This window comes from Podarcis bocagei (assembly GCF_964188305.1).
Source record: "Podarcis bocagei genome assembly, chromosome: 12".
Lineage (NCBI taxonomy): Eukaryota > Metazoa > Chordata > Lepidosauria > Squamata > Lacertidae > Podarcis > Podarcis bocagei.
Window position 1 is genome coordinate 34971774 of NC_138137.1, and position 14508 is coordinate 34986281.

A 14508-nucleotide genomic window follows, 5' to 3' on the forward strand; every position below is an offset into this window, starting at 1 on the left:
AAAGCACATTTATTTATTATCTAGTATGCTCATGCCTAATAGCATTGATGAACTAAACAGCTAAACTGCCTTGACTCCGAGGGAAAGAAAGGTGGGGGAGGCACCCTGAGGAAATAATAATAATAATAATAATAATAATAATAATAATAATAATAATAATAATAATAATAATAATAATTTATTTATACCCTGCCCATCCGGCTGAGTTTCCCCAGCCACTCTGGGCAGAAAGGAAAAGTACAAGCTCAAAGCAGGGCAGAAAAGAGGCAGTGCATGCATTTATTTGTTTTATTACATTTTATCTGATTAAGTGTGCATATTTGCCTACTATTTTCCCCCATGTTCACCTGATATCTCCTACTCTCTCATTGATTTGAGTTCCTACTTCAGTTTGCACCAGAAATGTCTAACAGGGATATTTTACTGTTCAGAGCAGCTCCTTAACAAAGTTACTAATTAATCCCACATACTGCTTTAGGGGCCTGGATCCCAGCATCCCTCTACTGGTCTTCATATATCACAGAGAAGGAAACAGAAGCGTGCTTTTTATCCATTTGATTTTGTGTGCTAGGCTCCTAAGGCAACACAACAAGGAGTGTGAGAGAGGAAAAGTACTAATGTTCATAGTTTTGTCCTAGAAAGAAGAGCACTGTGTTCTGCAATAATGAGTAAGTGCTAATTATCTTGCCTGGAAGGTTGCAAGAAGTTGAATAAAATAGGAGGTTTTCTGGTGTTTTGCTTTTGGCTCAGAGGAGAACTTGAGCATGGATTAGTTCTCTGAAATATCTTCTAAAAATTTTTTTTGTTAAACCCTTGTATGAGAGTGCAAAACATGACACAGCAATAATATACTGTATTTTTCTGTCTATAAGACGCCCCTGTCATTAAGACGACCCCTATTTTGGGGGCCTCAAAATTTAGAAAATAGGGGGGGGGATTGAGCTTTCAGGGAGGATTATTGGGCGGAATGCCGAAAATCACTCACCTGCCAGAACGCAGCACACAACCGCTTGCGTCACTTATAATCGCCGCTTACAATCTTGGGCTTGCACTTCGTTCCGGCAGGTGAGCAATTTTGGGCATCTCCCCCCCCCCCGCCCTGACCAATCAAGCAGCCAATTGCCGCTTACAATACGGGCTCATGCCAAAAAACCATTCGCGCGTCTCCCCCTCAGCACTACCTGTGTATAAGACAAGCCTAAATTTTGAACCTCATTTTTGGGTCAAAAAAGGTTGTCTTACACACGGAAAAATGCGGAACTATGTACATCCTTTGATACCAGTTCAGTCTGTATCTTGGGCCAGTACTGCCACATTTTCGGCCCAGAATAGATTATTATACAATCATCCCAGGAAGGAATACTGTCTCAACATTATGTTATACCAAATCACACCTTGGAAAGGCAGGGGGAGTTTCTTAAATTAGGGTGCTGATAATAGTTTAAGATGACATGGATTTTGAACTCTGAAGTTTGTTTTTATACACTGCTTAAAAGTTATTTTTAATATATTAAGCAGTATAGAAATGAAATAATCAATGAAATGTAAAAAGTTGTAGATATTTAATTGTCACCAGCCATTTTAAACTTAGTAGCTGCTAATGACTTTCTTCCTTCTGCTCAAAATCTCTTGTTTTCTGCTGAAAACCTAGCTAAGCTTAGACATCAAAGCCTTTTAGCAGATGCTAACTTTCTCTTCATCAGTGTTTTCTGCATACTTATTTCCTAAGTCAATTAGAATTGGAACAAAAAAATAGACAAACTTCTGCATTGATAGACACACTAGGCAGAAATGCATGATTATAGTGCAGTGAGCACACAATTTGATAGCATTTTACCTGCTATATGAAGGCACTATTATCATCAGAGGAATGCAGCATTTCATGTGGAGAAAAATACTATACGAGTGAAGAAGCAGCACATTTGTGAGTTCTTTTGCATCACACCTGTCAGTGTGTGTGAAAAGGATTTTTGCAGCTTCTGTGTGGGAGCCATGCAGTTTAAATCAGCCTTAAGGTTCTTAGATTCCATTATAAAGCAAACGCAGAAACATATTTTTTTTACCTTATAAAAAGAACCAAAAAACTTTCCTCCCACATTAATACCAAAGTGTTAAACTAAGAGCATCAATAAGATGCTTATCTAGCAGCCAAATATAATGGCAGCAAATCCATGTATTTAAAATACAAATCTGATCAAATCACATGGAAACCTGGGAAAGAGGTTTTCCCACTCTCTCTTTCCTCACGCACTTCTAGTATTGAAGCTCAGTTGAGGAGAAATCACCAGGTGTGGAGAGACTGTTGGACTGTGGGTGAAGTCTGTTCGACTTCTCCCAGACTCATCCACCTATTCTTTTCGCTGTTAAGAATGTTTACATCCATGTTTACATCTGTATTGATCTACTGCAACCACATCTAATTTGTTTCTGCCAAAGGGAATTCAGAGCACTTGGCACTTTTGAGAAGTCATGAAGCCTACAAATAATAGTTGCTAGCAAAGGATAATATTTTGGATTACAAATTTGTATAGAATTAGATCAAGTTTGAAAGAACAAGAGTCTAAAAAATTATTACTCACAGAAAAAGAGTGATAACATTCAGCTGGCTTTTTCCAACTGACAATCATCTGTACCTTTCCAACTACAGTGTTTTAAAGCTAGTGTTTTAAAGCATATAGCATTTAACCAGAGAAACATAAATCTAACACAATGGCCATCTTAAAATATAGCCCATATAACATTCCCTTTTCAGTGTGTTTCCCTGAATCCGCTCTATTAAGAAAAATTACAAACACACGACACATATACACAAATTAAAATAAAATCAAACAGAATTAACCAGCTCAGAAAGGTTTCTTGACTGCCACCTACTGGCAAAAAACCCCAATTTTTCAAGTATGCTAGCCACTGTGATGCTTTTCAGATGCTGCTGGACTCCATCAGCCTCAACCAGCATGGTTAATGATAAGGAATTATGGGAGCCATAGTCAACTACCTCTGAAGTAAACTATTCTAAACTCAAATTCTTCACTGGAAAAACACCACCTCATTTTTACAGAATTAAACAACAGTAGCAGCCTTAGCAATGTACTAAAATGAGTGCCTTTCAAAGTAACCTAGCTTGTATTCTTAAATTTATACATTTATTTTTAAATCATATTTTCTGAAATGTTAGCTACTTTGTATTTCCAGGGGGTTGGAAGACCAAATATTTCAAATTTATATTTATAAAGTGTAGAAGACTGTCAATTTTATAGCAAAATTGGGAGAGAGTTGGTAAGAGAGTGGAATTTTTAAAAAACAACAGGGGAAATGAAAATGTATTATGGCTTACAACAAACACATTTATAAGATGATATTCAGGGACAAGAGCGGGGATAACAACTTATCAAACATTTTAACTTAGAAGGTTGAGATTCTTAGGAAGCGGGATTCTATACCAACTTCCACTTTCTGTGTGCTTAGTTGAAACCATGACCACATGTACCTAGTAATAAAGGGAGTTTGGGCAGTCTTCAGCAAAACAGGGGCTCCTCTTCAGGAAGTTATCAGCATTCAGATAAAAACAAATGACTAAGATGACATTAAACTAAACCCAGTGAAATTCTGGAGAGTAAATGATTGGACATCAGATGTTACATTACGTTACGTTACGTCATTTATACAAAGAATAGGTGAAACTAAAAAACGCAAGTCAATTTTATTGAGATAAATTTTCAGTATGCAGTTGAGATGCCAACTGGCCAATGGCTAAGTTAGAGCTATGTCACCCTGACGGTGCCAGGGTATCTCTGCAGAAGTAAGGTATCTCAGAGGGGCATATAATAGTGATGTTTGCCACTAGGATTTATAAACCAACAGGGTAAGGATGACTTTCCTGAGATCCTGTAGGGAGTAGCACCACTAACCTGAGCAAGGCCTATAGAGAGAATGGAAAGATGGTAATGTAAACAGCCTCACTTCTTTGGTTGAAGTTTGGGGAAAGAATGGCCAAGACAAAGCACAGTGACTGCGCAGTAACTTGGAAAGGGTCAGAGCGCAGTGACAGAGCAACTACTGGGCACGCAGAAGGTGCCAAGGTCAATTCCTGGCATCTCCAGGCTGGGAAAGATTCCTGTATGAAACCCAGGAGAGTCATTGCTAATGAATGCGGACAATACTGAACCAGACAAACCAAGACCAGCTTCTTATATAGCTAGAAGCAGGTTGCAGCATACTCATCAGCTGAAATCTGAAAGAGCACCTTTGTTTATAATGCCAGAATCTTTTCGCAATAGAAATGGTATTTAAATATTAAATCTGATGACAAGGTCTTGAAACCTACCTGGCTTGAAATGTGGCAGAGAATGAACTCCAGGCCATGAATCTTCATTTGGGGTTCCAAGCACCTACAAGTAAACAGAGCCAAATACATTTAGTTGTATTGATTTAATTTAATCAATCTGTGATTGATTTAATTTAAGAATAATGTATTGATTTGCTCAAGATTTTAAAAGATTTACTATTTCAGGATTTACTACAAAAGAACAAGAACTAATCATTTAAACTTTATGGACATCCATGTTCATCAGGTCATTTATAACCAGAATACCAAGTCATTATTTATGTACTACCTGATACAAAGAGGCTTACTGTTAATTAATTCAACACTGAAAACTACATTATTCAAGAAATCAAAATCAGCACCAATAACCATGGGGAGCACTGCAATGGGAGACTTCAGCATCTAAGCCACAATGTGTCTGTATGTTTGTAGCAATACGTTCCACAAATTCTTTTTTTTAGTATGCCTTATTTTCTGTTTGCATTTTTTCTTTACTTTTTTGCCAAAGTTTGGGTCCCTTCAATGGTCCTGTTCTCCCTTCTTACAGTTCTTTAATCTTTAAACTGCACTTGGAGAGGATAGCCCTTAAAACAAACAACTCATTCAGACAGAGAACTGTGTTTTGTATACAGAACAGATGGCTACCCTGAACAGATATTTTTCTTACTTAATTTGCAAAAGAAGCCCTAACTTACGTTTGCATTTTAAAACGTATTAATGTATCAGCAACACCATGACTTTTACTCCTTAATCATCACCTTTCACATTAAAGACAGACTGGGTATGATAAAAGCAAATAGCCTGAAGAGTCTGATTATTAAAGTAGTGTTTGTGGAAGATATGGCTAGTGATCAGTGTGCAAAGACTAGAGTTTGAATGCAATTTCCAAATTTCTGCTCAGCAGTAGCTCTACATTAGCTAAAGCTACCTCACATGAAAGTACAGAAGAATTGCAAATATGCTGTATGCATTTCCCCCCATACACACTCTGCAGTATATAACAGCAACCATGCAATATTTCACTTTGACCAGGAGAGGGAGGCAGAGAATTGAAATTAGAAAGGCACATTATTCTTAAAGTAGCATGCCATCAGACAGCACCACATTGGAAACCACTAAAAATAACAGGGGGAGGGAAGGGGAGCATGGCACACAGGATAGTGCAGCACTATCAAAAGTTTAAAAGGCATATTATTGCAAGAGCTTTTCATAAGGAAGGTTGGTTTCAACATACTGAGTGAGATCGCATTGTCATAAATACTGAAAGAGAAAGGAGTCCAAGACGGATGAGAATTTCTTAAAGGTGAAATATTGAAAGCACAAATGTAGAAAATTCAAAGAAAAATGGGAGGCATCTAAAGAAATCAGTGTGGCTGCATATACTTACAGATGAACTGAGATTTAAGAAGGGCATGTATAAGAAATGGAAGAATGGGAAAATCAAGAAGGAAGGGTATACACAACTAGCCAACAGTTGCAGGAGGAAAATCAGGAGAGCCAAAGGTCAGAATGAGTTCAGGCTACCAAGAGAGGCCAAAAATAATTTTAAAGTTTTCTTCAGCTATGTTCAAGGCAAGAGGAAGACCAAGCAAGCAGTAGGTCCTCTGCATGGAGATACATGATGTAGCAGCAAAAGAAGCTAATGCTATTCTAGGCTGCATCAACCAAGATGATTAAAGGTTTGGAAACCAAGCCTTATGAGGAACAGTTAAAGGAGCTGGGTATGTTTAGCCTGGTAAAGAGGAGACTGAAAGAAGATGTGATAGCCATCTTCAAATATCTAAAGGGCTGTCACATGGAAGATGGAGAAAGCTTGTTTTCTCCTGCTCTGGAGGCTGGGAATTGAACCAATGGAATCAAGTAGATTCTGACTAAACATCAGGACAGTAAGAGCTGTTTGACAGTGGAATGGACTCTCACAGGAGGTTTTGAAGCAGAGGTTGGATGGTCATCTGCCATGCATGCTTTAGCTGAAATTCCTGCATTGTAGGCGGCTGGACTAGATGCCCCTGGGGTCCCTTCCAACTCTACAATTCTATGGTTCTATAAGAACCTATTCGTTCAGTTTCAAAACTGCATTTTACCAGCAACTCTCTCAGTTAGTAATCTTCCCACAATTTTCTTCAATTAGGAGAACAGAGCAAAGCAAGATAGTTTAAAGCAGGCATGGAAATTTAGATAATTTATTTAAAATAAATGTGCAGTTGCAACCTTCAAGAAGCGAGCCAAGTTCAGACAGCCATATTGGATTCACAGAGTATCTTCAATCCAATCCTGTGACAATTAATCATTTACATGACACTACTTCAAATATACAGCAGTTTCTTTGGGTAAAACTAGTTTCCCAATTTCTGCAATATTTCACACTGCTTTAGACTCAGCGAGAAAGGCAGAAATGTCTTGAACATGGTTGGGAATAGCAGTAATAAGAGAACAATATGAAAAGAAAAACCGTAATTTAGTGCTTGTAGAGGTTCTTTAAGAAACTGACCAATAGGTTTTTTTCTCCACAAAAGATAGTTCTGGACAGGACCACAAGAAAATAAACAAACCTTATAAGAAATAGCAATGTGCCCCATGCTGCTTCCATTTCTAATGTCTTCTACCTCTGGAAGAAGCTTTCTCCAATGTTTGAAAGTTCTCCCAGAAAGTTTACTGTAATCCCTTTACTCTATGCCTTTTGCTGTCAATTAAAAACCTGTTTCCTCAGACATTTACTGTACTGGGTTACTTTAGTGCTAATTGGTTGAGATTTGAAAGTTATTTATTGTCAATGTAATTTTTATTGTGATTTTTAAGGTGTTTTAGAAAATTTATACACAGAACATATGAGTATTGTTGCAATAATTACAGCAAATCATCACTCTGTTTTCTATTTACCAATGGCATAACAGAGGCCATAAACTAGATACTTAAGTGACAGTAAAGATCACGAAGAAACTGCATTCTTCAGATTAATTCTTGGCTTATATGAAAAGCTTAAAAAGGCAAAAGAGACAGATGTAACTACTAGCAGCATATATTATGTATGTTGACTCAGTATTTTGAGTGACAATTCCGTCTATGCCTCATCAACCCTCTTTGCAAGGCACAATATGATAGCTTATTGTCAAGCTCAATATTTGAGAGAAAATGCATGAACATTTCTGCCACTATAAGCATTAGTTTCCATAAGAGATAATAAATCAGGCTTTGATATTCTTTACATTCATGAAGGAAGAGAAAATGAATTAAAGGCCAAGAAATATAGTCTAGTATGGATTCTGGGGCAAGGAGACTAGACAATTACAGCATAGCATTCCAAAGAACGCACATCTACAAAGGTCCCACTTGGGTATTTGGCAATGCACGCACACTAACAAAAACAAATGCACCCAACAGAGACACCACAAAGAATCTATCAATTATAAAAATGACTTTATAAGGATCCATGATAACTAACCTGCATTATTTGTATACATCTGTAGAACTAATGAATAGGGCATATAATACAGCAGCAAAAATCATGACATTTCTGCCCTTCTGATTAATTATGTTAGTAAGTCTTTACAATGTCCATGTCTGCATTTTGTCTAGGGCAGGTATTATTTCTATGGATGAAACTCTATTACTGCAAATATTACTATAATGTACGCTTTTTATTTTCAGTCATCAAAATTGTCTCTTACAGTGGTGCCTCGCAAGACGAAATTAATTCGTTCTGTGAGTTTTGTCATCTTGCGATTTTTTTCGTCTTGCGAAGCACGGTGTCAGAAAAGTTTTGGAAAAGCTTCAAAAATCACCAAAGTCTTCAAAAACCTCAAAAAAGGCTACCACACCGTGTGCTATGAGTTGCTCCTCGAAGTCAAGTCGCAACTGTATTAACGGTTTTAAGAAAAAGGAAACAAACTTGCAAGATGTTTCCGTCTTGCGAAGCAAGCCCATAGGGAAAATCATCTTGCGAAGCAACTCAAAAAACCAAAAACCCTTTCGTCTAGCGAGTTTTCCGTCTTGCGAGGCATTTGTCTTGCGAGGTACCACTGTATTTTCATATGTGCGAGAGAAATAGAACAGTAAGAATGATGGGCTGTAATAAGATACTTAAAGTCTTTAAAGCCCTGCCTGTTAATGGTTGCATATAAGCAGGCTTGATGTTGGGTCATTTTTATTTCAGATTTCTATCAATATGGAATTCTATCTTCGTAATTAAACATTCATTCGTCTAATACAAGATAACAAGGGAACAGAAAATCCAGTAGGCTCCATTTCCAATGCCATGGTCTATAAAATATGCATTTTGGTAATATGCCCAGTTGTTAATTCTTTCATAAAGTGAACCACTGAACCACATGTAACCACATGTGTTGAAAACTGGTAAGGTTTTAAGCACAATTTCAGGACTAATAAAACACAGAAAGGCATACATCTAGGAATGTAGTAGTGCCTTCTAGAAAATGTATTAAGAGTACATTTTGTTCTGCATAGAAGGGAAAATTACGCAGAACTGCAGGTAATGTTAACTTATTGAGGATCTGTGGAGTACATTTTATAAATGAAGTTAGTTGTAAACTAACTACAAAAAAGACAAAACAGAAGACAGTCACTATTAAGCCTTTAATCACTGAAATGCATGTCAGCTGCAAAAAATCTACATTTAATTTATACCCAATATTGTGCTACATGACTGAATCAACTAATCACATTCATTATATGTGCTATAGCAACCAAACCTAGGACAGCAATGTGATAATGTTTATACATGAAACACCTATGCTATGCAGTGATGCCAGAGGGACTATTGGAGCCTGGTCACTTCCCATCTTAGTCATGGAAGTCACTGGAAACCTTGGGCCATTAACCTTGAATCAGACTAATCTATCTCACAGGGTTTCAGTGAGGATAAAATGGGAAGGAACCATGAAATCTGGAGTTTAGCTTCTTGAAAGAAAAGCAGTACAGAAATTGAAGAAACTAAATATGTATGTTGCAGCAAAACCAGATGCCTTCATGTGCCCCACCTGCAATAAAGCATGCCTCTTCTGCATCTGTCTCTAAGTCACAGCAGGTGCTATAACTCTCTAGCAGTTTGACTTTACCTACAAAGGCACACTCTTCCATTGTCTCCCAAGACAGACGGATGCCAACAAATGAAGAGATATGCCAAGAATAAAAACTTGGAGAGAACTCCTGAAAGACACCTGTGCTTTTATTGAATACTCACCTTCAAAATATCAAAATGAACAAACAACACATAAATTGGGTTTAAAATGCCCATCACTACTTACCGCTGACAAAATGAATAAAGACTTGCCATATTCCTATTCAGCATTAAGAACAATGTAATATATATTTTTCTCTGAAATGATTGCTTGGATATAATCATAAATCATTAGCACTCTCGGGAAGACTAGTAGGTGACCTTTTTAATTCTTCCATGATTAGTCATGGTTTTTTGAATTTATTTTATTCATAAGAATATTTCTAAACTGACAACTCGTAAGAAAAATATACTGATTTGCAGTGAGCACTGGGAATCTATTGAGTAATTTTCATTTGTTCTCTCCAAATAAACATGTATTAAGGTAAGCTTTCTTGCCTTCAAGATTTTGAAAACCTGCAGTAATAGCTAAGTTGCTATAGCTCTGTTGAAGTTAAGCAAATAATTTATTCTTAAAACTCTTTACTAGCATGCACAGCTTTAATAGAGATAGTCACTTGTTCCAGGTAACAAGAGAAAAAAGTACAGTTGGTGGCGCAATAAAGGAAATGAAGATGTAACACTTAGCATAATGCTTTGTATCATGCTAAGATCAAATAGGCTGCAGCCAATTACCATAGCGTAAATGCTGCATACGTATACATCTTAGGTCTTATTTTATTTTTACATTTTATACATACTCCCAAGTTATTTAGTGAACAGTTCTATTTCGTTTAGTCCTTCTCTATTGGCTATGTCTATGATTCTAAAATTCAACCTAGAGACTACATCCTCATTGAGGTTTTCCTCCACCAGATTCACGACAATAAGCGGAGAGGGTGTTAATAACATTCACTCTTCATTTATGTTGAATTGAGATTAGATGCAGGGCCTCTTATTTCTCCCCAGCTGAGGGGCCACACTAAGCTGAAACAATAGATTTTAAGCCACTAAGAGTAAACAACCACACAGGGTGCTTTTAGTGCTTTTAAATTAACCTTAATGTGAGTTTGGCTGACACTAGGTAATCTGATAGTGAACTGTTACTGGCACTGGAAATATAGAAGGGCCACTAAGGTCCTTGATGCCTGCTTCACTGGCGATATATTGCAGAGAGAAAGCAACAGTAACCAAAGCAAGGTTCTTTGAACAGAGTGATGATTCCACTGTGAATCTTCCTACTGAAAAAAGAAGTATTAATTGGCCATTGGAGTCATTCACTGTTCTTTCAATGTTAAACCAACTCTGTTTATATGTTGAAACAAGTGTGCCAAAACTAAATTAAACAGGACTATGGCGACTCAATAATGTTTAAACAGTTAACTGGATCAATCCCACAGAACAAAGTGTTTTAAACTCCAACATGTCATAGTGACTACAAAAGTTTTTCCAGATTTACAAATGTAAATGAGCTCATAAAAGATTAAACCAAGTAATTATAGACAGTTTTTTTGATAATTCACCTCCAATGAAATTCGTTCTTTAAACAAAAAAACAAAAAAACCCTGTGATGTACATCACATTAGATGATGCTATTTTGGCATACTCCATATACCAGAAACATTCTCAGTTTGATCTAGACTCAAAAGGGAGAAAGAGTGATCTAGTTTAATCTAGACCTGAAAGGGAAAGAAAAAGTATAAGATAAACCAGGGTAGCTGAAAATGTAAATAAGGATGCTATTAATTGTACAAATCACTGTACTCATCACTTCTTATGAAAACAGTGGAAGAGATGAACAGTGTAAGAGCAAGTCTTATTCATAATCATAGATTGGAGTAACTAGGTATTTTTTCTAGTACAGTGGTACCTCGGGTTAAGTACTTAATTCGTTCCAGAGGTCCATTCTTAACCTGAAACTGTTCTTAACTTGAAGCACCACTTTAGCTAATGGGGCCTCCCACTGCCGTCACGCCACCGGAGCACAATTTCTGTTCTTATCCTGAAGCAAAGTTCTTAACTCGAGGTACTATTCCTGGGTTAGCGGAGTCTGTAATCTGAAGCATCTGTAACCTGAAGCATATGTAACCCGAGGTACCACTGTACAGACATTTGGTCCATGAACTCTATGCAGGTGGCCTATGGGAAGGCTATGGAACAGTTGAGAATATCTTTACTTTGGCTCGGTATTTGATTTTTCTTCTTCTGATAATGGAAATGGAGACCATTTTGATCACAGTATGATTACTGACCATTCTAACAAGGGTCTGGCTCAGAACCCTTAGATCCCTCTGAAACTCATATTCTGAGTTTCAAAATATGACGCTGGTACAGTCAACTAGTTTTCCAGTTGAAGGGGGCTTCTTAGCCTATGGCCTGTGATTTTTATAACACAGTATTGGTTTTGACAACCATGCAAATGCTTAAGAAATGTTATTAAAATATGAGTTATGCTCTGATTTGTTGATCAAAAAAAGTTCATTGAGAACCACAGTAGATAAAAAAGGAAAAGCTTGAGAACCACTGTTTTAGTATACAGAGCTATCCCTAGGGGGCAAGTAGTGTCACCAAAATTATAATGGTCTAAACTCAAGTTTTTGGAAAAATAATTATTGCTGGTAATGTTCAGAATTCAGAGGAAATGCAGCTATTGGTTCAGCCTCTACAGCTGTGTATGGTCTCACTGTGAAGGAATTAATTTGTATTGGTTATCTTAAACAACCACCTTTGTACACACAGGTTCCACACAATGCGTACCCAGGAATTGTTAGGCAAGCATTCTCACAATGAGCTGATGATTTCCATTATTTCCCATGGAAACATTTAGAATCTGTGATTTGTCCATGCTCCTTCCCTCCCTGGTTTCTGCAGCAAAGTGCTGTGGCAAATCAGCAAAAGCCAAACAAAGGGGAAACTAATTTATCCAATCTCTCTCTCTCTCTCTCCATTTCTGCCCCAAATGACTTCTGCCTCCGACAAGCAAAACACAAACATGTAAGGAAGGAGGCAAACATTTGGCTCTTCGGATATCATCCAAATACCTACAGGAATTTCAAAAATGATTAACCAACTTCATGTACACAATTCACTAAAGCATGGGGGAAGGAAGTAATCCTTTTTAAGCAGAGTAGTCCCATTTTTAGTAACTGTCAAATGGATAATTCTAATGATGCACACAATGTATCTAGCTAGATAATTATTGACAGTATTTTTGTTTGAAGTGGTTGACTAATTTAAACAAACTCTGAATTTCTGACATAATGCTCCAGCCACTTCCACCATGGAAACTCCATTCATTTCAGTATAGTTTATATAAGGTTCCTGGTATTTATATTTGGGTAGAGGAGGCAGTTATCAGCATGCAATAATCAAATGCAGGGGAAGCAGGAAAGAGACTTACCAGAAATATTCTTTCAAGTTGATCTTGAATGTCTTTCATTCCTGGAAAAGCAGCAACACCTTGAATCATTTCGACAAAGATACAACCAACTCCCCTGGAAAGAAAAAAGTTTAAAATATTTTGGGGAAAATCTCATATTAGAAACTGATACACAGTCTGTACATTGGTTTTCACAATATTTTTTTCCTTGCTGCAAAAAGATGCAAGACAGATTACATTGAATGCCTGATAATGACTCAGAACTGTCTCTTTGAAAACAGATTGTTTCAGTGTGAACTGCAATGCTAAAAAGCTGTCCTGGGGGTTTCTTTGATTGCACTGTGGAAGAAACACCCCATGATTTTAAACATCTTAAATAAAATGAAATGCAGTCACCCTGCAGTACAGGAGCACATGCACAACATATAAACAGGAAATCCCTAATAGGGCCTAGGACACGATTCAAAGAACTGCTCAACCAGTTACATGTGCCCAAAGGGTTTGTGCCCAAAGGGCTGGTGCTTCTCAAATAGCCTTTCATGTCACATGGCAAACTGTTTCAAAGCTGTTTGTGTATGAAGGGGTTTGGTTTTTGTTTTTGTTTTACACCTAAGTCAGAATTTCACTGGCTATGTCTAAAACATTGCTTTAGATACCAGCCACAGTTTTAGTTCTGAACGAACCAGATGGTTACTTCTGACTATACAGCACAGTCTGCATGTTCTGTTTTACCACTGAAGAGTAAAGATATTTACCACTGAGTATTATAGTTTCTGACGCTCTCTTTGCAAATAATGAAAGCAAAAGCAACAAAAGAGGCAGCATGTTTATTATTGCTGTGTATGCCATCATATTTATCCTTGACCACAACTTTATTTACCTATAACAGCAGCATTGTGTTGTGTTTCATTGTACTGGTCCTGATTTGACCTAAGCATTGATGTTCTTACACAATAGGGTTCGACATCTGGATAAGATCTGCCTCAGCTAAAAGTTTTTCTACATCTCCATGTGGGCTGAATATGTATCATTACAACCAAAAGTAAATATGCATATCAGTACTCCAACAACATTTGAATAGTTCGTGACATAATTGCTAGAATGAAAATAATTCTCAAAAGTATTTTCAAATGGCAATGATATACTTGGAAAGTAACACATTTTAAGTGTGCCAAAGTAGTAAAACACCATCTCTTTAAAACATGCAATCTGCTTTCATTAATTAAGAGATCCTAACTGAATATTTATAAGTCACATTTGGCAAAGAGCCCTTTAATTAAAACTCATTTAGTGATATAGGTGACTTGTTTTTTTAACCCAGTTAGAATATATAGCTAAATTTTAGTGCACAATCTAGCTTCATCAACTGCAGTCTTAAAAAATATTGTTTAAGATATCTGAGATTGAAAAGATGCATATTGTTAAAGTATGACAAAGAGCACATAACTAATTCCTAGTTACGTTCCTTGTGCTTAAAAAATGGGATTGACATTATTCTCCTTAACTGGCTAGGGCATACGGAAGGAATTGAATTGATGAAGCTGCCATTCGTCACCTACTTTGGTAAATGCTTCATTAAACCCAATGTATCTTTGTCAAACACAGACAATATTTAAAACTGTGATTTAATAATGTATTCATATATGAGAGAGAAAGAGAGAGAGAGAGAAACAGACAGACAGACAGACA

General features: G+C 37.0%; 2 protein-coding genes across 7 annotated transcripts in view; one reads left to right on the forward strand and one right to left on the reverse strand.

Moving 5' to 3' along the window:
• The window catches only part of LOC308569411 (uncharacterized protein), a 286883-nt gene extending 274065 nt beyond the window's left edge, over positions 1–12818 (forward strand). The window contains exon 20 of the mRNA XM_081163357.1: positions 12421–12818. The gene's annotated coding sequence lies outside the window, so the exon portion shown is untranslated. The remainder of the gene's footprint in view (positions 1–12420) is intronic.
• Positions 1–14508, reverse strand: part of CDK14 (cyclin dependent kinase 14) — a 223208-nt gene that overhangs the window by 75474 nt on the left and 133226 nt on the right. For all 6 annotated transcript variants that reach the window (XM_081163263.1, XM_081163266.1, XM_081163265.1 and 3 more), the window contains 2 exons: positions 12841–12934; positions 4325–4388 (listed from right to left, as the gene is read on the reverse strand). In XM_081163263.1, the coding sequence (XP_081019389.1) occupies positions 4325–4388; positions 12841–12934 (158 nt within the window). The remainder of the gene's footprint in view (positions 1–4324; positions 4389–12840; positions 12935–14508) is intronic.